Raw genomic sequence first — 26,703 nt, forward strand, 5'->3', positions numbered from 1 at the left:
GGATGTCACACTTCCCTTAACACAAGCCTCCAGTTAAGAACCAGTGTCAACCTCTCCCCTAAATGGCTAAGAAAACTATCACCAGTTCCCTCAGTGGTGTGAACACCATCCTCAATGGATGAAGGGAAACATTTATTAAAGAAAATAGAGAAAGAAAAGAAAAGAAACATTATTCTGCAACAAGCCAACCTCAGAATCATAACATTCCATGATGTTCCATAGTCCCTGATTATAATAGAATAATTGTTCTCCAATGTCAGTTACATGGAGGTTGTGGATGGAGGCTCTTTTTATTCTGGGATCTTCCTTGGCCTGAACCAGCCCCCAAACTCTATTTCTCTGATCTGTGTGTTGGCCAACATATCTAGGTGTCCCTGTACGCACAGAGTCACTCAGGAGTAAGATTATTCTGTTTCTGTATATAGTAGCACAACCTCTTTGATAATCCTCCTCCCTGATTTTGGAGCTCCATTCTTGCCCTAGGTTACCAAAACAGCCAAAAGCATTAATTTTGCTTGTAGTCAGGGTAATTAACATATCCTCTCAATCCTGCTTTCCTTTTCTTCTTTTTATAAGAGGTTTGGGTGCCCTTTCCCTAGGAGGATGTGCTCTGCTGTTTAAAGATTGTCAAGGCAACCTACTGCTTCTCCAGTTCCTCTCATTCAGGCTCAGGACAATAATAGATTAACTAACTCAGTGACAAACGAAAATACCTGAACCTCATCAAAGAAAGAAAGAAAAAAGAAAGAAAACATACTAATGAAACAACTATGTGCCAGGCACTAGGTCAAATGTTTATTCTTTCACCTAAACAATGCCACTGGCATCTCCATTCACCTCACAGCCCGTACCATTAACATCCCTATTTTAGGGTGACACTCTGGTCTCAGAGACAGAGCAACTGAACGGCTGCCCAAAGGCACACGGTGACAGTGATGGAGCCAGAACAAAACCAGGCAGTGTGGCCACAGAGCCTGCTGCTGTCCTAGCCAGGACACTACCCTTGCTCGTTGGCACCGACTCTGCTCAGAAGTGTTTCAAATTCACATGTCTGGAATGTCCGCTTCAGATCTCAAGAGTCACAGCCCCAACCTAGGAATAAACAACCAGTACTGACTGAAAGCCACGATAGGCCAGCCACTGCCCTAGAGCTGCCTCTCCTACAGCTCTCAAGATCTGTGGCATTGCAGTTCCTGCTGAAGAAAAGAAACCCCACCCCACCCACACAGGAGCCCAAGGGAATTCCCAAACCATACCCCTAATAAGTGCTTAGGCCTGTGTGACTCCTCCAGGCCACTTCCCCAGAGTAGACATAGCATTCCTTCATGGTGCAGGCGAGGTCATCATATACTGTGCTGCTGACCTCGCCATTTTGGCAGTGGTCTTTAAGAAGCGTAGAGAAAGAAAAAGTAAATACTAGAAAACAGTTTTTTGGTTTCAGATTATAAAGCATTTTCATATATAGTTAAATGAACACCAAGAAATTCATTCTTATGGCCTCACTTCACTTAATCTGCCCAGGCAGCAGAGTTTAATGCGTTGGTCAGATATTTCGTGCTCCCTGAGATAGCGCAGCAGAGTAGAAGGGGGCTGGGGCTGGGGCTGGGGCTGGAGTCAGAGACCTGAGTGTGACTCCAAGCTCTGGCATTTCCTTGGGAAGGTTATGCAACCTCCCAGACCTTTAGTTTTCTAGTCTTTACAGTGGGAATTATAACCATCCTACCTATCACACCTCATTGTGAAGATCGAGATCAAATATATGAGCGACTTAAGATATTTAAGGTCGATCGCTATGATTATGTGGGGGCACTCAGGCTCTTCCACAGAAAAAAAGAGAAAGATGAGGTGTATGTGTGTGCTCATGCATGTACATGCACAGACATGTGAGCACGAACACGGACACAGTGCCGTGTATAAGTAAGCTGCGTTATGCAGATGAAGGTGAAAAAAAATTCGTCCTAATGTCTCAGGAGAAGCTCTGATAGATTGTGTTAAGGCAAGCCTGCAGGCCTCTGATTTTAGCGGCTTAACTAGCGGGACAGCAGACAGTGCTGAAAGATTGCTGCTGTGACCAAGATAAGAGGAACGACAGTCCTCAAAGGACTGGCACGAAGCCACGCCTCCCGCGGCCCCTTGAGGGAGCTGCCTCGGAACTCCCTAGCTCCCCCAAGAGGGCGCCGCCGGAAATGAGCTCTCAAGTGAGGGGCTGGGGGAGAGGGACGGATGTGGGGCGATGAAAGAGGCAGGTATGATGAAGGACATGGGACTCTCTGACAGGTGTTTTAAAAGGAATCAGCATTTAACAACCCCAGACACAATAAGCTTGTCCTTGAGGGACGCTTTGCTGCCTTCTCGTCTTTCCTTCCCATGCCCTCCTTCTCTTTTCTTGTTCCCCAGTTCCTCTGCTACTTTTGCTCACTTCTGGTGTTTTCTGGCACAGCTTTAACTTTACTGAATTGGTCAGGTCTATTTTCCTTTCCCGCTGGCCAATTTTTAAATGCAGCGGCCAGAATAATCATCACTAGGAATTAGATCCACACTCAGAACGACTTCTGGGAGGGGACATGCCAGAACCCCACAAGGAAATCTCTTTCTGAGAATTATGTTAAGTTGAAATTTCATTTTTAAATGACATGTAGGATGGAACACATGCTATATATCAATGAAAGTCAATGTTCAAACGGAATAATAAAATATGTTTGCAGTTCACATCTCCCATAAGAGGAATCACATTTTCATTACCCATTTTTCAGGTTAGTGACCAAGTCCCTCCCGTTTCTCCTGAAACTGATATAGAGTTGGTCCATTTTGATGCCGCTGGGAAAACACTATATCTAGAAAGAGGAGGGAGAGGAACAGTAGATTTAATATTTATTAGTTTGTGGTACTAGGCAGCAGGATGTAACTCGTGTCATGTCCCTCAACTCCTAGGTCTGAGCAGGATTGTAGAGTAAGGAATAGGATATCAACAACAGGAGTCCATTAATATTTGCTTCTTCTTCCTTCCCACCCACCCCTCCTTTTTTGTCTCTGCTAAATAATTAAGCCTAACTTAATAGATAGTAGATCATACATCAGAAAATGTATGATCTAAAACAGAACTTGGTAGCTTTTTCTATAGAGGGCCACGGAGTAAAGACTTGAGGCCTTTGCAGGCCATAGGCGCTCTGTTGCAACAGCTCATCCTTGCAGTGATGTAACAAAAGCAGCCACAGATGAGTGAACACGACTGTGTTCCAATAAAACTTTATTTATAGCTTAAATTTTACATAATTTTCACATGTCAGAAATAATACTCTTCTTATTTTTTCTTCCTATCCTTTAAAAAATGTAAAAACTCTGTTTGCGGAGACCAGAAGAACAGACAATGGACCAGTTTGCCAATTCCTGGCCCAGAACTTATTTATTAAGAGTATGCTTCCCATTAGACCTATCAAAGTTGAAGTTATCTTTTTTTTCCCTTCCACTTTTCCCTGCATCAGTTACTTTTTTCCCCCACAGCCTCCTTCTTACTCTGATTTACCAATTCCTCACTTCTTCTCTAGCTTTACTTGTTTTTTGGCACTCTGAACCTCACAAGAGAATAAAGACCATTTTCCAAAGACCCCCCCCCCACCACTGCCCATAAGCACCCAGCACTGTGGTGAGCACTAACAAAATGGTAGACACAGACTCTGTGGCTGACCATGTTGATATCATCGGCTATCCATTGTCCTCTTTCTCTTCCTTCCTGGTACAGTCTACTCCCACAATAGATATTGGACCCTAGTCATCACTTCCCACCCCTCCTGGTAGATAAGATGTGGGTATATCTGTGATCTACTCCTAGACAATTTTAAACCTGAGAAGTCTGTTTGGGTGCTCCTGAGAAAGGTTTTTTCCACTGGAAAAAGAGAGAAAGAGAGAGTGACAGCAAAAGTGAGAGAGACAAGAACAGAAGACTCATCTTCTTGCTTCCTACTTTTGCATCATGTCATGTAAAGATATGATGTTTGGAGCTGCAGCAGCTGTCTTGCAACTGTGAGGAAGGTCCAAAAGCTTTTTGGCACATGTAGAATACCTTCTCATTCTTCATGACCCAAATAAAAAGCCATCTCTTCTAAGAACACTTCTCTAATTCTAACTACAAGTTACTTCAAGTATTTCCTTATTTCTTGGGACACCTGTGTATGATAGCCCTTGTCATATTTTTTGTATCATCTGCTTCTCTGAGTAGACTATGAGCGGGAGAACAAGAACTATGTTTTATTCATCTTTGCATGCCAATTGTCTAACAGTGCTAAGCACATTCTAGAAGACTCGAAGTAAGTATTTTTTGAGTGAATTAGCGATGGACACATAGTAATTATTTGTTGCTTAACTGATCACATTAATGAGAAGAAACTCTAAGATTTCATATGCAATAGACAAATATTCTTTCCAATTCAACACTTTTGCCACTGACTAGATAGCAACACCCACATAATTTTAGAATTTGGAGTTGGTAGGGCATCTGCGTGGCTCAGCCTTCAGCTGAGGTCATGATCCTGAGAGTCCAGGATCAAGCCCTGTATCTGGCTTCCTGCTCAGCAGAGAGCCTGCTTCTCTCTGCCCTTCACCCCACTCATTCTCTCTCTCTCTTTCTCTTTCTCAAATAAATAAATAAAATCTTTAAAAAAAGAATTTGGAATTGGAAAAATTGTACGTATCTAGTCCAACTCCTTTATAAACTCATTAATTAGTGAGACTCATTAAGGCTCACAGTAATTAGCAGTACCAATTTTCCTGTTGACAGTTAACTAAAATCCTTCATATGTTTGTTCCTTTAGTTAGGTTAAACATGTACCCAAGGATTCCAGTGATACTATTTATTTGTGTACAAACCTTTTTTCTGTCCATAGGTAAACTTCAGTTTGGAACAAATTATCCCTAATCCTAAACTCCTTACATCCAAATGAGTAGCATTTTAGCACTTTTTGCAGGTTTGCTTTATATCCTATTATTTTATTGCAATTTGTATCGTATTTTCTTAGCAAATATATTTAGACATCTGGCCCTAAAGTTGGTATTGTCTTGGTACAATAATCATTGTTATCACTTGACATTGAAGGAACTACCATGCGGATGGATTAATGTATTATTTAATGAAGGAAGTAAGTTACTTTAAGAAATGCTAGAGGCAGGGTGCTTGGGTGATGCAGTTGGCTAAATATCCAATTCTTGGTTTTAGCTCAGGTCATGATCTCAGGGTTGTGGGATCCAGCCCTGCTGATTGTGAAGTCTGCCTGAGACTCTGTCTCCCTCTCTCTCTGTCTCTTCTCCACACAGCCTTACCCCCCCCAACCCCAAGTGCGCGCTCTCTCTCTCTCTCTCAAATAAATAAATAAATCTAAAAAAAGAAGAAGAAGAAATGCTAGTTGTCAAAACTCTCTCTGGACTTCAAGTCGGGTAGACATAGTTATTTGTAGTAATTGTCCACACAACTGCATTTTTCTAAGGAATTTTTACACGGTATTTGGTAAAGTATATTAAAGAAGCTTAATGAGAGTTTTTTTAAATAATCTACTTAGACCCTTAGTGAGATTGAAAATGAGTGATTTTACACATTTGCTTTTTGCTTCACTAATCTTCAGCGCCGCAATTGCTGTCTTTTAAGTTCTGGGGGAAAAAAAAACAAACCTGTTTACTTTTAACTGTACACTAATCTGAAGCCCCCTACTTATCAGTTCCTTATTTGTGCTAACTAGTTTCTAGAGAAGCTATTATCCTGTCAATTAATCAAGTACCTTTCTTTGTTATTAACATTAAACTGCATAGTAGCCCACAGTCTACATTTTCCAGGGCTGTGGCATAAATGTTATTACACATTAGGGTATAAACCATATTCCCTTTAAGCCATCTTTAAATGTTAATAATTATTTTCCATTTTCACTCCCTTCAAGAATTCAAGTGGAAAACTTAACCTAACTCATGATAATCTTATCCAAATATCAATTAACAAATATGTGTAAAACTTCTTAGTTGTGTCAGATAGCAATATGTAATAATGAGTAACTTCCCCACTACTAAGGAACACAGGAGCAGGAGCAGGATGACAGTGCCACATGTGCAGCAGAAGGGTTTGGAAAAGTTTATTACCCGCATAAGGAGGCTTTCTGCCAAGAGCAGGATGGGCTCCCAAGCTGGTGTGAAGATGGCTTGGAAGAACAGGGCAAGGACATTGTTTAGGGGATTTCGTGGTGGTCAAGGGGTAGGGCTGGGGTGAGGATTCCTGGGCGTGGTCTAGGGCTCCAACAGTTGGAACTTCCTGCCAGCACCAAAGGAAGGAGCACCCAGGCTTTCTTGTCAGCTAGCTCTGATGTGGGGCCAATGGGAAAGGGGAATGGTAGAGCTTGAAAGCTGTAAGCAAACATAAAACATGGAGTTATGCTCTGTATAAAAGTTACAAATGGAAGGATACCTAGTTTATCAGCTACCTATTGCTACAATAATATTACATAACAATCTTAAAATCTTACGACATACAAAATAAACTTTTATTGTTCACACATCTGGAGTTGGCTACACAGCTCTGCCGATCTTGCCTGAACTCCTTCACCTGTCTGAATCAGCTGTCAGCTGATCTCAGGTGGCTATGCCCAGGATGACTGTGGTGACTAAGCTTTGCTCCATGTCTCTCATCCTCCAGCAAGCTAGCACAGCCATGCTTTCATGACAAAGGCAGAAGTGAAAGAGTAAGCAAGCCCAATCACATCAATACTTTTGAAGCTTCTGAATATGGCATTTGTTTTTCTAATATGTGTGGGCCAAGGAAATTACATGGCCAAACCTAGAAGCATAATGGGAAAGCAAAAGATGTATAGATAGAAGAGCAAAGTATTGCGACAATTTTTGCAACCTACCACACAAATGGATTACTAACATATCACAACCTCTTATCCTATTTGACAGTGCTGAGAGAAGGAAATTCAATTCAACGAGCTACTCACTAGTACATGCTAGGCACTAGGAAATGGGGCTACAAAAAGAAATGAGACAGTGCTAAGAAGGTCACAGTCTGATATTGGAGAAAAATTAAGCAATCCATTATTAAATTAAAATTCAGTGAAATAAGTGCAACAACAGATATTTTAATGAGGTGGCACAGACTAGACACTGATTAACTCTTTCATTTCCTTTATCATTGATTTCATATCCAGTTTAATGGATTGTATTGTAATCCTTGTCATCAAATTTCCTCTTGGTGTTGAAGACATAAAGAAAAAGCTGACTGAGATTCTCCAGTGGATGGCTTCCTCAAAAGTCAGGCTCTTTAGAAGCAAAACTAAATTGTAAGTACGCTAGACTAGCAGAAAGTCACTGGGTTCTCTTATTGATCCTTACACTTATTAGTCACTCAGGTTCAACCAAAATTTATTGTGTGCACCCCTGGGCAAGCTATTTTGCTGGGAATATTCTAAGAATTGGAGTTACCTAACAAAGATGACTAAATAAAGATGACTTTAAAAATAAGATCTGCCTCCAGATAACTTACAGTTTAGTCCTGCTGACTCCAAAGTCCTGCTTAAAGCAGAAGGTGGGAGACTGGAGCTTCCTCTAACTCGGGCCATTGTTGGGGACACAGTTTGAAGATTTGAAGATTCTTCACTCGTGTCATTAGTACACAGTCACAAGGCCAGAAACACGTACACTTTGTCTCTACAGCACACTCTCATGTAGATAAATGGTGACCCATTCCACAGAGTGGCGTCAGTGTAATGGGACATTATATGAAGACAGACCTCAAGTGGAAGAGCTATGTTAAGATAGCTACAAATCCCCAGGTCACTAGCTATGACCGGAATCTTTCTAACACAGTTTGAAAATAAGATGTTGAGTTAATCTTCCAGCTTGGCAGATCAAACTCCAATATGAAATTCTTTGAGTCATGAAGATAGCATAGAAATGCTTTGCTGGATCTCCTCCAATACTCAAGATTTTCCAACAGGGAAACGTTTTGCCATTGTTCTGAAATATTTTTTCTTCTACTTAATCCACATTATTTCTAGGAGAACTCCCCTACCTCCTACTACCCAGCAAAAAGACCAATTCCTTATGTTCCTTCCCTCTCTTTCAGTATGTTCCCTACTCCCATATCTTTCCACTGTCACATGGAATCTTTGGGGAAGACGGAACAGAAGTGGGCAGGCAGAGTGGAAACTAGACTGAAAATAAATTTTCCATAAAGCACCACCGTCCTATCTAGAACAATTCCTTGGGATGTGTTTTATTTCCTTTAAAAACTCAAAGCTTTCAAACGTTCACTGTTCAGGTCTCAAAACTTGATGGGGGAAAAAATACGCAACGTTTGAAGTACCCAAGAAAAGCCTGAAGAAATAAATCAATTGCTCCCTGGACCACTTGAGGAAACAGGCGTTCCTGGAGAGCCTTCAGGGTTCCTTCGCAAGGGAATCTACGACGGGTGTTTAAAAGCCTCTCCAAATTCTGCTCCTTTTAGAAAACAAAAGGAGTACAGGAGGTGGCGGGACTGACGGTGCCTAACGCTGGCGGGACAGGGTCACTTTGTTCCCCCTTTCGCTCCCCTCTTCCTCTCCATCTCTACCCCGTCCTGCGCGCCTATCGCAGCCCCGGCTTCACGCTCTCCCAAAGCGCCTCGCCGGGCAGCGGCCGCTGACTGCGCCCAGCCCAGGTTCGGCTCGGCCGGGTCGGCTTCCCTACCCGGCACCCGGGCCTTTCCCCCCGCCGCCCACGCTCCCCGCTCTGGCCGCCCCCTCTGTTCCCGGCGAACCGGCTTCCCCGCCAAGGGGGCCGCCCCGGCCTCGGCCCTCCCCCGGCCCCGGCCGGCCAGACCATAAAGAGCCGGGCCGCCGCCGCTCCGCAGAGGCGCGAGCGTACTCAGCTCCGCGCGGCGTCGGGACGCGAGCACCGCCCCCGACGGCAGCCCGGGACGCCGCGCCCGGCACTCGCCTCGAGCTCCCTCCACCTGCGCCGCCCGCGGGGCCAGACGGAGAGCGCGCCTCTGGGGACAGCGAGGCACTGTTGAGCTGCCTTCGCCCGCGACCGCCCGCGGCTGCAGGAAGAGCCAACATGCTGGCCCCGCTCGCAGCCGCCTTCCTCGTGCTGCACCTGGCCCTGCCGCCGCGGCTGGGGGCCGGCGCCCAAGCCACCCCCCAGGGTAAGTGGGCTCGCGCCGGGGCGGGAGGCCACGGTCCCCGGGTCCCTCCTTCGCGTTCCGCTTGAACGGCAGGAGGAGCCAACTCCGTGCGCGCTGCTCGGCCCCTGGCACCTCTCCGTCCCTCTAGGGCCCGAGTCACAGCACTTTGTAACTGGACGCGGTGATTACAGTATAGCATTTTCTGAGTCCATTATCCAGAGATGAGACCAATTCCCTAAACGACAGCTTAGGGGATGCGAAACTTTTCGGTCTATGCGAAGAAGTGGGGTTCATTTCCGAGTTTACCGCCCTGCTCTAGACCTCTAACGGGTCCTGTCTGGAGTGGGGTGAAATCCAGGTTCTGTCCCCTGCGGCTCTCTCTGGCGGGCCATCCCCTCGCCCTTGGCCCCCTAAATTCTCCTACGCGGGAGTAATCTTCCCCCCCAGAAAGTCTGAGAGGGTCATCCCCCAGAAGGGCACAGCGTAGTTCTGTTTGCCCCACCACTCGCTGTTTTCTGCTGTTTGTTTGGACCCCAAAGCCTCCTTTGGGAGTTGGCGTGATCTGATTCCTGAGATAAATAGAGTAGGAAGGACTGAGAAGTCGGTGTTTCTGTTATAGAGGTAAAGAATCGGAAAATACCCCAAAAAGACACCTGAATAATCTTCAAACCCCTTATTGAGATTGGGGTGAAGATAACTGTTGGGCAGAAGCACTTAAGCTTAAACTGATTTTTTTTTTTTTTTTGTAAAGGCCAAAAGGAAGAAATTATTTAAGTGAGAAAAGATCTTAGCACTCTAACTAGGCACTCAGTAATGACCTTCACCTGTTGATGTGTTCTCACTAATGAAATAAAGCTGGAAGAGTCACACAGGTCCAAGTAAACGTTGTTACTCCTCACAAAGCCAGAGTGAAAAATGCCTGTGAGGGAATTCTCAAATTCCTTTCCCTCCCATTGCAGTAGCCCCCCCCTTCTAAACTTTGCATTTCCCAAATAACCTCTTTTGATTTTTTTTAGACCGGGCAACCAAATAGTGGTTTCAGGGGGTAATGTTCTGCGTTTAGTTTGCCTTGAACTATTTGAAATGCTGTAATTTATCATCCTTGTGACCGCTCTTCTAGGAAGGTGAACAATGATTCCGTAGTTGTATACACTGTGAAATGGTCACCACCATAAATCAAGTTAACATCTGTCACCATACAGGATTACAAAAAATCATTTTCTTGTAATGAGAACTTTTGAGGTCTTCTCTCTCAGCAACTTCCAAATAGACAATATCCTATTATTGATTATAGTTATCACGCTGCACTTTAAATCCCTGTGAGTTATTTATTTTATAACTGCAGGTTTGTTCCTTTTGACACCTTTCACCCATGGCCCCCATCCCAATCTGTTCTCTATCTATGAGCTTGGGTGGTGGTTGTTGAAGATTCCACTTCTAAAGTAAAGTATTTGTCTTTGTGTGTCTCGCTTATTTCACTTAACATAATGCCCTCAGGGTCCATCCATGTTGTCACAAATGGTGAGATTTCATTCCTTTTTATGGCTAAATGATATTTCATTATATACTTATACCACATCTTCTTTATCCGTTCATTGTTAATGGGCACTTGGGTTGTTTCCATCTCTTGGCGGTTGTAAATAATGCTGCAGTGAACATGAACCTGCATATATCTTTTTGAATTAGTGTTTTTGGGGTTTGGGTTTCATTTTTTGGGGTTTTTTTTTAATAAATACCCATCAGTGGAATTGCTGGATTGTATGTAGTTCTATTTTTAGTTTTTTGAGTATCCTCCACAATGTTTTCTATAGTGGCTGCACCAATTTACATTCCCATCAACAGGGCACAAGAAGTCCCTTTGCTCTACGTTCTCACCCACATTTGTTATTTCTCTTTGATAATAGCCTTTCTAACAGGTGTGTGGTGATTACTCATTGTGGTTTTACTTTGCATTTTCATGATAATTACTGATGTCGAACACCTTCTCATGTGCCTGTTGTCCACCTGTAGGTCTTCTTTGGATAAATGTCTGTTCAGGTCTTCTGCCCACTTGAAAATCAGATTGTTTGGTTTTTTTACTATTGAGTTATTATCATTTCTTTATATATTTTGGATATTAGTCACGTATCACATAGGATTTGTAAGTATTTTCTCTCATTTGTAGGTTATCTTTTCATTTTGTCCCTGGTTTCTTTTGCTGTGTGAAGCTTTTTTGATGTAGTCCCACTTAGTTATTGTTGCTTTTGTTGCCTTTGCTTTTTGATGTTAGAAAGGAAGCTTTTTAACGCAATTCAAAAGTTTTCTGGTTGAAGACATTATCTGGCAGTTTTGAATTTATGGGTATAATATTTTGTGTTGTATGAATTCTTGACGTTTGAAGACACAACTTCATGGCGTGCTATGGTAGGGATTTTGCTGCTGCTTAGAGCTGCCTGTTTAATGGGACTTGTAATCAGGCTATACTACCTAAATTACCCAGTTAATTTAGTTGATGTAGATTATCAGATTAAGTCAAGTTTCTGATACATTCTTTTATTGAGTTAATTAGTCTTATAATCATCAGCTCAAGTGAATAATTTGCTTATATCCTTTTCTCCTCTGAGCTGCCTTGCTTATCTTATTAGTATGTATTCAATTTTTATACCGCGGTGGCTGGGCTGATTGGTAGTAGTAATTTCACCTCTAACACTAGAAGGTTGCTTAGATCCCGGCACTACTACTAAAATGTAATAACATTAATAGAAAATTGTTGTGTCTCATTTCCTTTTCAAAACACTTTCCAAACTCATTACTGACTAATCCCAACTCTGCCCCTAGAGAGAGAAGCCAATGGATTAGATGAACCTTGCAGATTGAAATAGAGTAAATTTAGCTTGAGCTAAATTATGAACATAATCATAGATCAAGAATCGGGGATAGGAAGAGTTTAGTTTTGAATGCAATTCACATGCCTTAAACTCACATCTGCAGATTCCTTGTCCTGAATGGAACTTCTAGACATACTGTCTCATTGTCCTCACTGCCCTGATGGAAATGTAAAGCTTCCAGTTCTTTGGAAATTAAAAAATTCCGTTTCCCTTTTAGAGTACAGTAGGCAGTAGTATTCAAGTTTTGGGAGAATATGGAGTACTGGAAGGAACATAATAGATTTTTTGCTTTCCAATACTTCTAGTATGAAATTCATTATTTTCTAAGACCCTAAGGACACAGAGAAGAAACAATACAGATCTAGTATAAAGACGGATTGTCTTTTAAAGAGTAGACATTCTTGAGTAACTAGGTTTTTGCCTGTTTGTTTTATAACTTTTATTTTTTTCCTACTGCAAACCCAACACCTGTTCATTGTAAAAATAAAAATTAAAAATTGGGTAAGCCAAAGAAAAGTAAATAAATGTATACTTATACAATCCAAAGAAAGCTACTATTCGTGTTAGCATTCTGTTGTTCTGTCTCTGAAGTCTTTTTATTTGCGGGGGGTGCCTGAGTAGTTCAGTTGGCTAAGCGTTTGCCTTGGGCTCAGGTCATGGTCTCAGGTCCCTGGGATTGAACCCCACATGGGGCTCCTTGCTCACTGGGGAGTCTGTTTCTCCTTCTGCCTGCTGTTCCCTCTGCTTGTGTGTGAGGTCTCTCTGATAGATAGTACAATCTTTAAAAATTATTAGACAGTTGTATTAGACAGTTTTATGGGTATTTACCCCCCAAATACAGATGTAATGAAAAAAAGGGCCATATGTACCCCAATCTTCATAGCTGCAATGACCACAATCACCAAACTGTGGAAAGAGCCAAGATGCCCTTCAACAGACGAATGGATAAAGAAGATGTGGTCCATGTATACAATGGAGTATTATGCCTCCATCAGAAAAGATGAATACCCAACTTTTGTATCAACATGGATGGGATTGGAGGAGATTATGCTGAGGGAAATAAATCAAGCAGAGAGAGTCCATTATCACATGGTTTCACTTACTTTTGGAACATAAGGAATAACACAGAGGACATTAGGAGGAGGATAGGAAAAGTGAATTGGGGGAAATTGGAGGGGGAGATGAAGCATGAGAGACTGTGGACTCTGAGAAACAAACTGGGGTTTTGGAGGGGAGGGGGGTAGGGGATGTGCAAGCCTGGTGGTAGGTACTAAGGAGGGCATGTTTTGCATGGAGCACTGGGTGTGGTGCATAAAAAATGAATCTTGGAACATAAAATAAAAATTATTAGACAGTATTAGAGGCTAAAGTTCCTGCAGGCTTAGAATTGTTCAAATAATGTTTGTATAAACCAACAAATACTAAGTAACTTCTAGTATTGCCCATTTGGCCTTTGCCTTTAAAATAACTCTGGGGGCGCCTGGGTGGCTCAATGGGTTGGGCTTCTGCCTTCAGCTCGGGTCATGGTCTCAGGGTCCTGGAATCGAGCCCCGCATCCGGCTCTCTGCTCGGCAGGGAGCCTGCTTTCTCCCTTCTCTCTCTGCCTGCCTCTCTGCCTGCTTGTGATCTCATTGTTGTGTCTCATTTCCTTTTCCTTTAAATAAATTTTCCCTTAAATAAATAAAATCTTAAAAAAAATAAAATAACTCTGGATGTTTACTATTAGAGTTTGCATAAATACGACAAAGCTTGAAAGTACTGCTATCTTAAAAGCAATTTATATAAACACAAGTTCGGATTCTAGTTTTTGTAGACCACCTCTATCAGTCAGGTTACAGTTAAGAAAGAGAAACCCCATCGTTTTGTTCTTATGTCAGGATTATTATTATTTTTTTTTTTGAGTAAGCCCTATGCCCAACGTGGAGCTCGAACTCACAACGCCAAGATCAGGAGTTGCGTACTCCACTGACTGGGCCAGCCAGGTGCCCCTGCATCAGGAATTTTAACGGGAAAATAATAGAGAACTGTAAATGCATAAAGGGAACCACTTGGGTCTAACAGAGGCAGCAAATCATTTTGTGGACAAACTGTGTTCTGCCACAGCCATGCTTTCTTCTGCATTCTCTGTATTATTTATCGCTGCCCAGGAAAGTACAGTTGTCTCTGGTACACCAGGTACATGAGGGACCCTAAGGCAGACATCCACTCCTTGGGGACATAAGAGAAACTGTGACTTGTGTGCTCTCACCTGTCCCCTTTGTTCTCTAAGCCAGGAGTAAGCTTTTCCTAGTGGGCATTTTCAGAGCTACTTCTTCAGCCAAATGCAATTTGGGGTTTGCAGATTTAGTCTTCTCCTGGTCTCCCAGTCAGGAGAATTAAGGTCTCCTAGTGAGGAGAATTGTGTTGTACTTTTTCTGGTTCACATGTCCCATCACTATAAGAGTGATAAGGAAGAATGGGTGGTTTTAGCCCTGTGAAAAAAACAACCGTGTTCGTTGAGATTACTTAGATCTTGCTGTCAAACCGTGCCCCCTCAAAAAACCAGATTTGTCTGAAACTTCTTTCACTGATGATCCCCTTCTCCCTGTTCTCCCCAGTCTTTGACCTTCTCCCATCCTCCAGCCAGAGGCTGAACCCAGCTGTTCTGCAGCCAATCCTGACAGACCCCACCCTGAATGAGGTCTACGTGATTGCCACCTTCAAGCTGCACACAAAAAGTTCAGCCACCATCTTTGGCCTTTACTCTTCAACGGACAACAGCAAATACTTGGAATTCACCGTGATGGGACGCTTGAACAAAGGTAAGCACGTTTGCAGAGATCATTTTCTTAAGAATCATCTTTTCCTATTCCAGCATTTGGGGTCGACTTGCCTTAAGATGCTTCCCTCCTACAATTTTATTTTCATTCATCCCTCATTTCAGTTTTCAGTACCAAGTTCTTCTTATTGTACATTGACCTGTTTGGGGAGGGCGAGTTGATATATGGCGTGAGAATGAAGAATTGATTAGGGCCAAGATGCCCGTCCACCTGTTATTCGGGATCCAGTTTGGGAAAGAACAGGACCCAGGACCTTTAGGCCTCGTCTTAGTTCGGGATGTTAGAGTAAATATTACAAACTGGGTGGCTCAAACAGCAGACATTGATTTCTCACAGTACCGGAGTCTGAGAAGTCCAAGATCAAGGCGCCGGCAGATTTGTTTCTGGAGCAAGCCTGAGTGCTGTCACCCTCCTGCTCTGTCCTCACAGGGCCTTTCCTCCCTGAGCAAGAAAGTGGAGAGAGGGAGCCGTCTGTCTTCCTTATAAGGATACAAATGCCATCCTGAGGGTCCCACCCTCGTGACCTAATTTAAACCTAGTAACTTCCCAAAGACCCACTTCCTAATACCACCACATGGAAGGTTGGGGCTTCAACACATAAATTGGGAGGGAGGGAGGGAGGGAGGGACACAAACATGCAGCCTAGAGTAGCCTCCCACCCCAATCTTCTGTTCCCTTGGAAGCATGTGGCTTAGCAGACCTCGCTCCCAGCTCTGCAAGCACTCTCCTGGACATGATGGGGAAAATACACTTGTCAGTGCACTGAATGAACAGCTCTCCTTTCCATCTGTTTGGTGCCAATTTACACAGGTCTGACACCTGTTTGGTTGCTTGCTGTCAAATGTTCCACTCTCAGCATAAGTTACTATGAATACTAAGAAGTGGCTCGCAGAGAGAAAGGTCACTATTTTTTCATCTCTTTCCCCTCCACCCGTGCCCTGAGGACACCACCTGTTACTGCTTATTGAGGAATGTGACAGATACGTGTTCCTGCTGCCACATGCTTTTAATAAAAGAAAGGAAGGAGGACCGGTGCTTCTGGCGAGATTTCATGTTTATTTCAGCTTGCTTCACGCGCACTGCGTCAGACTATCAGATTCCAGTTGTGATTGAACACTCACATTTTCAGGTGTTAGGAGCTGGAAGAAATTCCTCATTCTTAGCTTTTGTGAGACTCCAGAGTTGACAGCAAGAAGGAATGGGATTTTAACCCCTTGGTGTGCCAATCCAACATCCCCCTTCCCTTGCCCCCTCCCAACTCCGCCTCCGTCTGTACCTCAGGCTCCTCAGGGGCTGTGGTGAGGTCTCCAGTAGTGAAGGGAGTCTGGGGACATGGCTCAGGGATGGTCTAAGCACTCCTGCGCCCTTTGCCCCATCCGTAGCCCCAATGGAAGGTGACTTCACTTCTCTCTCTGCCTTGACTCAGCCCCATTTGCTTCTCATCCCTGAGAGAACTGCTCATGCCCCACTAACAGGCTATTCTGTTCGTGGTCTATAAAAACCACCCTTCTTTATCCAAAGGTCAGTAGCTTCTCACGGAATTGTATTTTTAGATGCATTGGAAGATTTTCATTTAGCTCACCCAGCTTAGTGGCCAAAGGGCCCTCTGTAGAGTGAAAACCCCAGCATCTCGCTGTTCACCCTCAGTGAATCACCCTCTCGGTTTTGAAATTGGCCAGTATGTGTGAGCCTATTGTGGAAGAATCTGTTGCCCGGAAAAGTAAGGCAGGAACTTCCCGGAACTGAACTGTTTCTGTTTGCTCTATGTGGGCAGAGGTAACACTAGATGGGAGTGGAGGGGTCAGGGTGTTGATGTTTCCTTTGGATAACCATCAGTCATAGGATTGGTCTGTAAATACCAGCTAATCTCCATGTTGATGAACACCTCTGTACCCTCCAACCTTGGAAAAGATAAATAGCTTTTAGAATTCTTTTCTTTTTTCCTGTTTTAGTGGATTCAAGTTTAATGCCGCTTATAAGTGCATATTAGCTTCTATAAGTCAAACCATAATCATAATTGAAAATTAGAACAGTTGGGTAGTAATATTTCCAGTAATAATGCAAATATTCAAGTGATCTGAATTGTGTACAAACAATTATATACTAGATACTTATTATCATCAGTATATTCATGCTGATACTATTAATATGTAAAATAATGAACAGCATTTCCTGAACACGTATTTAGAAAACATACTTTCTTTTTTTTTTTTTAAAGATTTTATTTATTTATTTGACACACAGACAGAGATCACAAGTAGGCAGAGAGGCAGGCAGAGAGAGAAGAGGAAGCAGGCTCCTAGTTGAGCAGAGAGCCTGACGCGGGGCTCGATCCCAGGACCCTGAGATCATGATCTGAGCCAAAGGCAGAGACTTAACCCACTGAGCCACCCAGGCACCCATAGAAAACAAACTTTTTAAATAAAAAACAAAATCTTGGGGTACCTGGGTGGCTCAGACAGTTAAGTATCCAACTCTTGATCTCCGCTCAGGTTTTGATCTGAAGGTTGTGAGTTCAAGCCCCTTGTTGGTCTCCGTGCTGGACAAAGACTCTTCTCGAAGTAGCCTCTTCTCAACTTATTCGTGTACTTTGCTCTATCAGTCCTCGGGGTAATTGCTTGAGTATTCAGAATGATTCAGTAGTCATCCAGCTGTGCTCAAGGGAGGAGCAAGACTTGGGTCCTCCTACCATGCTGGCGTCTTAGCTCCCCTGACCCTGCAGTGTCCTCCCTTGAGAATTAATGGTGAGATGCCAGAAACACATCCAAGTTGAGATATTCATCACCTTAAACCATGATCCGAGGCAGTCCGGCCAATGCTCTTCAAGCAGGGACCCCACAAATGGCAGATCTGGGGAGACCCCGTCCTTCCTCCTCTGCAGTGAGCCTTGCGGGAGCACACTGCAGGAATCTGCTGAGTTTAGAGACTCCAAACAGGGCTGTGTGCCAGAGATAGAAATGCTCAGTCACAGGCCCAGTGAGCTCAGAGTGCACCCGGCCAGAGACCAGGGAGGTGGGAATGATTGCCAGCTTTTCTCTGATGTCATGCTTAGGAGTGGGGACTCGAGCTCTCAGCTCCTACAGGACCAGAGACTCAAAGGCCGCCATCTTCATTCCCATCCACCCTTAGAATTCTTTTTATTTTTTTAAAGACTTTATTTATTTATTTGACAGACAGAGATCACAAGCAGACAGAGAGGCAGGCAGAGAGAGCAAGGAGGAAGCAAGCTCCCCGCTGAGCAGAGAGTCCCATGCAGGGCTCGATCCTATGACCCTGGGATCATGACCTGAGCTGAAGGCAGAGGCTTTAACCCACTAGGCACCTATAATTCTTTTTATAAATATCTTCTAACAGAATCCAGTAGCCAAATTCTCAGAAAACAAAGAGCAATTTATACCAGAGTTTGGAGAGTTGAAGAATTTGACATAGAGAAGTTTCACTGGAGCAATAGGAAAAAATACAGAGATTTGCCAGCACTGGTGGATCTGAAGGTTCTAGGAAGGAGAGGCAGCCATTCTGATGTGAACAAGGAGAACTCACTGGGGCCATTAGCTCCCGGAAAGGGTGGGGCATGTGGTTGTGACTCCCCATTGAAGTGTTCAGCAGTGAGGGCCTGACATAATTGGAGGGGGGTGGGGGAGAATCCTCCTCCCAGAAGGTGAGCCCCAGTCATTGTCTAGGGCCCTAGATGCTTCCTACAGTAAACCCAAGTGGATTCCATGAAGACCGTGAAGCACAGGTTTGCTGCTGAGCTCTCTGCTTCTGCTCTCACACTTCCAAGTCTTCCTTCCCGTGGCTGCCTCAATACTGTTGATAAGCATAACTTGGAACAAATTATGCCTGACAGCAGAGATGTTTAGTGACTTCCCATTCTAAACTGAATAAGGTACAAATGTCCTTGCTGGGCAGTCACGACTTTCTGCTGCATGACCCCCAACAACCTTTCCAATGTATCCCTCCTTCCAACCCTGCATGTAGACTGCACTTGAGCCGGGTGTACTAGTTACCATTCCCTGGGCCCACCCATGCTGTCTGTCCTTCTCCATCCATTTACCCTCCCCACTGGGGCATTTCCTGCACTGTCTTCCGTTGCCGAATCCTACAGATGCAAGACCCATCTCCTATTCCTTCTGACATCTTTTATCATAGAACTTTGTCCTGTAGAAGGTGCTAACCTTAGCTTGCCTTGTACTTGAATTACCTGTAGGTCTTCTCTCCAGTACATTGTAAGCTCCATCAAAGCAGGCGCTGAGCCTCCCTTAGCTCATGTCTGTGTCTGTCACAGCACTTAGCACAGTGCCTCGTAGATAGGAGTAGCTCATGGGCAAATTGAATAGAATAAATGAAGGCTGAGAAGAGTAGCCTTGTTTAAGAAGACATGAGATGAGGTATTGTGCAAGTTCCAGAAGTGCACAATGTCTGGCATGTAGTAGGTCTGGCTTGAATTCATTAAAGAATTAATAAATTTTGAAGACCATTTAGATGAGGTTATAAAGGAAATACGGTATTTCTGGTACAAATGATCTATCAGTTGTTAGTAATACAGGTGGTAGAATCTTGATAGAAATAAGCATTCTGTAGAAACCACCTGGCTGGACAGAAGATCTGGGTGATGCTTTTCTTGTATCTAGCATAGGGCAACTTTCCAGTTAGTATTTTGAGTTTGAGTCACAGTTAAAAATTTTAACAGCTGTGTCCCCACGAATATGTCTCTAAATTGCTTAGCCCTGGTTTATTGTCTCTAGAGTGGGGGTGATAATAGCTACTTCACAGGTTGATTGCAAGAACTGAATTATATAAAGTATAATTTTTTTTTAGACTGCAAAGCTCAATAAAAATTTGAGGTTCTTCCGTAAGCTTCTATAAGGTAGGTAGACAGAAAGAGGGAGAGAGAAAGATCTATACTTTTTCGACAACTCTCCTCAAGGTGATTTGGCAAACTCTTGACTTGCCCTGATAAGGCCTTCACCTTTCAGAAAAAGCAAACGAGGGACGCCTGGGTGGCTCAGTTGGTTAAGCCACTGCCTTCAGCTCAGGTCATGATCCCAGGGTCCTGGGATCAAGTCTTGCATGGGGCTCCCTGCTCAGCTGGGTGTCTTTTTCTCCCTCACCCTCTGCCCTTCCTCACTCTCATGCACATGTTCTCTCTCTCAAATAAATAAAAATCTTAAAAAAAAAAAAAAAAGAGAGAGAGAAAGCAAACAAGAACTTTTTTTAGTCTTAATTTGATTAAGAGGAACAACTTGGTGCTGTATGCCAGAGATAGAAAGGGAACCCCAAGAATTTGCAGTAATGACTGCAGACAGTCAAGCTCCTTAGCCTAAGGATAGGATGTGTCAAATAGACTAATGGTTCACAGGGAAGCCTGTGGGCTAGAGAGAAATACAGTATGAGAGAGAGAGAAGGGTTTCAAAATTAGAATTCTGAACCCAGTACTGATGGTGGATAATGAGGTGTGTCAGACATTAATATTTATGGAGCCCTTATAATGTACCAGGGCTGTGCTGAGGGCTCAACACTCATTTTCTTTTTAATCTTCACAGTACTCTTGTTAGGTACCCTTGAATTAGCTCAATTTTAAAGTGGTCATGTACAGAAAATGAAAAGAATTTTAGTGAAATTTAGGACAAACTCCTGGAGGGTTTTATTATTATCCTTGTATTTGGGGATTACCTGGGAAAGCTGGGATTATTTGAAGGTAAATGGGTTCGCTAAAAGGCATGCTGAACTTTTTTTTTTTTTAAGATTTTATTTATTTATTTGACAAAGAGAGATCACAAGTAGGCAGAGAGGCAGGCAGAGAGAGAGAGAGGAGGAAGCAGGCTCTCCACTGAGCAGAGAGCCTGATGCAGGACTCGATCCCAGGACCCTGAGATCATGACCTGAGCCGAAGGCAGAGGCTTAACCCACTGAACCACCCAGGCGCCCCCATGCTGAACTTTTTTAAAAGTAAAGATTCTAAGCTGATAGATCACAAAGATGCTGTGAACATGACCTATCTTGGCATCAGAAAAGAATCTTATGAAGTCCTTCATTATACCTTTCTGGATACTATAAAAAAAGAATGAGCTAAATAAATAGTACTGATAGGTGCTGGTAAGTTGTTTTGTAGCAAAGTATCTGGAGTTTTTGACAAGGCTCTATCTTGGGTATTGAACATATCAGCGACTTAGGTGAAGACATAAAGAGTATTTTATCATGTTTGCAAACAGTACATAGCTGGAAAAGACTATTGAACATGTTAGATGCTATCATCAAGATTAACAAGGTCCTACCATTCCGACAAATATGCCACAATCAGTCAGGTGAAATTGAATGGGAATAAATGTAAGTCCATCATTTAGGAGTGAAAAATAAAATGCCAAAGTACAAGATATAGGACACCTATCCAAGGAGTTCCAGTCAACAACATTAGGAACCCAAGTAGTGTTGAGCACACAGCCTAACCTTTAGCAGATGTTTAGAAATGTTTGCTGAATGAATGAATGCAAAGATACAGCGATGTAACAGTTTTTTTTAAAAGTCTCCTTAAATTTTAGGCTTCATTAATGCATTTATGTGGCCAGATTAAGGGAGCTAAGGAGTCCCACCTTGTTGCTAAGTATCCAGGCCACATCTTGAATATTGTCTCATCCTGGACACATTTCACAGGGACATTCTCAACTCCAGAATTACCTTAAGGAGAGTCACCAAAACAGTAGTCTCCTAGACCCCATTTTTTTTATGACCTCACAAATAAAAATGTTAAAAGGATCTGGAGAAATAAAGGAACCAGATAGAAGACATGAGAGAGATGAAAGTTGCCTTCAGATATTTGAAGAATAGTGTTTAGATGAAGGATAAGACTCAATCTGTCTATAGCTCTGAAGAGTATAGTTAGGACCCATTGGTGGGAGTCAGAGGGAACAGATATTGGCCCTGTATTTGGAAAATCTTGGCGAGTGATCCAAAAGTGAAATGGGTTTCTCTGCAAAGTAATTAGTTCCTTGTTCCTGAAAATGTGCTGGTAGAGGCTATCCTTTTATTGAAAGGATTTGTGAAGTGAGATGCTGAGCTAGATGACTTACAGTTCTCATATTCTGTGAGAGGTTCCATGGGCGCTTAAGGAATTGCTTGGCAACTCTCTCCTGCAAGCTGACCTTGGGATTTTGTACACAATCACAGCTTTGTCGTCCACCAGAGAGCTGAGGACATGATGAATCTCATAACTTTTCAAAATATAAAGCCCTCTGCAGATGTTTAATATCCTCACTGTGCTTCCTTTCCCTGGATGGTTTCCTTGCACGGGGTGTGTGTGTGTGTGTGTGTGTGTGTGTGTGTGTGTGTGTAGGTAGGTAGGTAGGTAGGTAGGTAGGTACACTGTGTGTACTTTACCTTTGTTCAAACTGCTGTAAGAAGACTTCAGAACCTCCAGACAGCATCCATCACACCTGGGAGTCACCCAGAGTACTTTCAAGAAAAGCGATTTGATGATTTACCTTTTATATGTCTTTCCAAAGCACTGAAGTTACAAAGACCCAGTGTATAGTGCATGAAGATAAATAAGCAAAGGCAAACAAGAGTATCCATCACAAGAGACATTAACGGCAAGAAGGCTTTTTTTTAATGTACAATTATTTAAAAAGAAGAGGAAAGGTTGACAGCAGTGGCTTTCATCATATATTTAAAAGTGCCAAAGAGCAAAGCCATTTGCCAAGCAAAGCAGAAAGCCCCAGACTACCTTTGTGCGCTCGCTGCCCACAGGCCAGGTCACTCTGAACTCTTTTCCCCAAGCAGACAAAATATTATCATTTCCAGTCCTTGAAAGCTGGCACCCTCCTTGATTGCTTTGACATTCAATCCATCATAATATTTTTGACTACCAAGTCTACTTTTTAAACAGCACCTTTTGAGAATTCTTTTCCAAGAAAACAGTATGTCCAATCTTCATTGCTGGGGTTTGCACTTTCATCTCCCGCCAGGCCGGGAGATGGTCTTTAATCAGGCTAGGCTCTGCGGTTCTGGTGTCAGGCTGGTATCCGGGCCTGGAAATAGAGCCATAAAATCAGACCCCAAATTGTCCGGTGTGCAAAGACGCAAAGTTTAGAAGGAAAGGATTTTCAAAAAGAAACCAATTTCTTTTTGAAAGCTCCCCCACATTGTTTAAGAGACTGTGGGTAAAAAAATAAAAAATAAATAAATAAATCAGAGTGGATACATGAGTACTCTGATCTATTTTTCATTCAACTGATAGTTGTATTTGGTGTTGTCAGATGCTATGGTATATGTATGAGAAAATTAATAAGAAATAGAATCCTAGTCTCAAGTGCTCTAATAGAGAAGATAAGAAATAAACACAACCCACCGTTGTGTAGCAGTTTATAGTTTCTGCATTTTCTTGTTTGGCTACCACTGAAACAATGAGACAGAAAAGGCAATTATTATTAGCTCCATTTAATAGTTTAAGAAATGGACCCTTGGAGCACCTGGGTGGCTCAGTGGGCTGGGGCCTCTGCCTTCGGCTCGGGTCATGGTCCTGGGGTCCTGAGATCGAGCCCTGCATTGGGCTCTCTGTTCGGCGGGGAGCCTGCTTCCCTCCCCCACCCCCTGCCGCCTGTCTCTCTGCCTACTTGTGATTTCTGTCAAATAAATAAAATCTTAAAAAAGAAAAAGAAATGGACCCTTATCAAAATGAACAGGCCCAGGGTCACATAGTTATCAGGAATCTGGGCCATGACCAGACTGTGCATCCTGGGAACGTAGAGCTAGAAAAGCCCAGAGCAGGTGTTATGGGAACAGGAATGAGAACAACTGCCAGGCATGGGGAGGAAGGAAGACTTCAGGGAGGAGGATGCATTGGAGCTGGATGTTGGCTTCCGATGTGCAGCAGTGATGGATTGGGAAAGAGAGGGATAGAGAAGAGAACATTTCACAGAGAGGGAAGGACGAGGGAAGCCAGAGAAATCTAGAGACGGGTGAAAACGTAAGACAGGTTGTTCATCTCGGCTGGGCATCAGCAGCAGAGAGGGGAATGAAGCCAGGGGAAGGTTGCAGCTAGTCCTGGGACGAGGAGTTCAGGTATGACGTATGAACCACTAGAGAGCTATTAAAAGATTTCATTTGCTTGTGGCGTGTGGCTTTGAGAAGGCAATAACTTGATCAGAAGAGTCCTAAAAGGAGCTCAAGCTGTCAGTCCAGAAAAATTGCAGCAAGAAAGCTTCAGTAGGAAGGTGAGTCAGGAATCTGGGGTCACATCCAGCGATAGAAGGGCATAGAGGTGGGAGACACCACGTGGAGCCCCGCAACCTTGGGTTATAATCAGATGTGTGTGGGTCTTTGTACTGGCCCTGTGAGAACCAGGTTGAGAGCCCCAAGAAGCTGGTTTCAGCTAGTGGTGAGTGAAGAGAGAATATGAGAACTCAGCAAGCCTCCACTGAAGGAACAAAGATGCACCCAATGACTGTTTTCCTGAGTAGAGTTCTCCTAGAGGTGGTGATGGGCAGAGGTGTGGAGGACCCAGGAGAAGACCACTGCTTCCAGCTTCAGGAGGCTGGCTCTGCACTCGTGCTGGAGGAGGAAATGATTGTGTTCCTGGCTTTGTAGTACTTCCCCTCTGTTTTGCTCTCTGTCCGCTGTGTGTGTGTGTGTTGGGCTAAACTAGGGCTAGGTGAACACTGGGAAATGGGACTAGAGAGAAGAAGGCAGCCATGTCTGTTCTCTGCTGTTCCAGTGGCGCTGTCTCTGAGAAGGTCAGGGACACTTCTACCTAGCAGGCTGCAGGCTCCTGGAGCCAGAGCTTTCAACTGTTTCTGGAGTCGCTATGACTGATGTGAAAACATTGAGCTTCCTGAGCAGGTGCCTATCTGCCCTCTGGGGTAGTCTTACTGCTCTGAAGATAAAATAAGTATTGAAGCACTGAAGTAAGGAGTTTGCAATAAAACAGAAAAATGAAAAATGGAAGCCGTAAGAGGAATGCGAATGACTGGATCAAATATGAAGAATGGCAAATGTCAGCACGCTTGATAATTTTTCTGCGAACAGACACCATGAAGACGGAAGTTTCCATAATTCTTCTTGTCCTTTTTTTTTTCTTTATCTTCTTGCTATTGTCACAAGATCTAGGAGCACGAGGAATTTGTCATTTCAGTATTGCATTGCAACACAGAGCAAGGCAGAAGTGTAGAATGCCTTTAAATGACAGCATGAACACAACAGGAGGTTTTGCTGCCTGCAAAGGATGTTGAATTGCCACTCTCCAAACTTTTAAATTTATATATGAAATGCTTTCAATGCCGTGGTTTCATTATTCATCGAAAGTGCACGTGCACAGTGTTCAGTGTGCACCTGTTACATGCAAAGTATTCCGCTGGGTACTATTTATGAAATTAAACTCAGTGATTCGGTTGTGAAAAGAAATCATGGCCCACATGCCCTGGAAGGCCCGTTAAAAAGCAGACAAGATGCCCATGACAATATGTTTCCTTTGAATTCCATAGAAATACCAGGTTGGGGAAGAAAACCAAGGCCATTTGTTTTAAGCCACTAGGGGTATCCTCTCCAACTGTTAATATTTGGAGTCTGGGGTCGCCTGGGTGGCTCAGTGGGTTAAGCCTCTGCCTTCGGCTCTGGTCATGATCTCAGGGTCCTTGGATCGAGCCCCGCATTGGGCTTCCTGCTTAGCGGGGAGCCTGCTTCCCCCACTCTCTCTGCCTACTTGTGATCTCTCTCTGTCAAATAAATAAAAATCTTAAAAATATGAGGAGTCTGGATTGTAGCTGCAAGGAAAATAAGGACGTGTTGACTATACGTGTCTGTGACCTCATAGAAGTTTGGAGGTCCCAGTGGCATTTGCATAGGCCTGTAAAAACTCCAGGTACTTGTAAAACTATTCAAAAACAGTAAAGAAGTAAGAGTTTTAAAAGTTGAACTAGTGGGACACCTGGGTGGCTCAGTTGGTTAAGCGTCTGACTCTTGGTTTCGGCTCACATCGTGGTCTTGGGGTCTCAGGGTAGTGGGATCAAGCCCCACATCTGCTTGTCCCTCTCCCTCTGCTCTCTCCCTTTTCTCTCTCTAAAATAAATAAAGTCTTTAAAAAGACATGTTTTGGTCAGTTTTCCTCCTTTTGGGTACCATCTATATGCTCCAGTTTCCAGCTATGCACTTACTATTTAAATTCTCAACAATATTAAATAGAGGGGTAAAACTTCTATGGTATCCTGTATTTACAATATCTCAAGAATTTTTACTCCTATGTCTTTTCTTCCTTCCTGTTCTTTCTTTTCATACCACAGTGATTTATGTCTTATCAGTCCTTTACTTCAGGAAACGTACTCTACTATCGTCCTACGAAGGCCTTCTAGCCAGTCTTGTCTTGCCAAGTTTTACCAATTCTTTTCTCTTAGTAAGCAAGCTGTGGTGACCACTTAAGCAGAAAAGAAGATCTCCTTACTCCTCCTGGCGTCTCTCTACAGTACAGAACCTAAAGCCATCTGGCCCTCTCCAGCCATGGTCAAATGGAAAAGCAGACCTAGTCTTTTGGGAATATCAACCTAGAAAGTGTAATATATTTGGAGGAAGTCTTCGAGTAAACTCAAAAGTTTCACAGTAGTGATTATTTTCTCTGGCAGTACCACAACATAAACAGGCTGGTGACTCCATGAGGCAGCACCAAGTTGGTACAGAAAAGGTACCTGAGGAAAAATAGTCCAAGTTACTTGCTACAAAGCATACAGCTTGATGGAAACACAGCCTGGGTATATGTGTGTAAGTCATTGTTTCTTTTTTGTGTATTGTATAAGTAATTCATGTTTCTTGTGCAAAAATTAGACAATAAAGATGAGCGAGAAAAAAAATTCATCATCCAAGCAACCAGCAATGAGCACATTAATGTTGACATATTTCCTTC

The 26,703-nt window shown here is 43.3% G+C and overlaps 1 protein-coding gene across 1 annotated transcript in view; it reads left to right on the top strand.

Annotated features, from left to right (window-relative positions):
• Positions 1-9,066: 9,066 nt before the first annotated feature.
• The window catches only part of LOC111148277 (thrombospondin 4), a 43,143-nt gene continuing 25,506 nt past the window's right edge, over positions 9,067-26,703 (top strand). Inside the window, 2 exon segments of the mRNA XM_022504752.1 lie at positions 9,067-9,154; positions 14,598-14,801. Coding sequence (XP_022360460.1) covers positions 9,067-9,154; positions 14,598-14,801 — 292 coding nt within the window.

The sequence above is a fragment of the Enhydra lutris genome, unplaced genomic scaffold (genome assembly GCF_002288905.1).
Source record: "Enhydra lutris kenyoni isolate GAN:26980312 unplaced genomic scaffold, ASM228890v2 scaffoldscaffold19, whole genome shotgun sequence".
Classification (NCBI taxonomy): domain Eukaryota; kingdom Metazoa; phylum Chordata; class Mammalia; order Carnivora; family Mustelidae; genus Enhydra; species Enhydra lutris.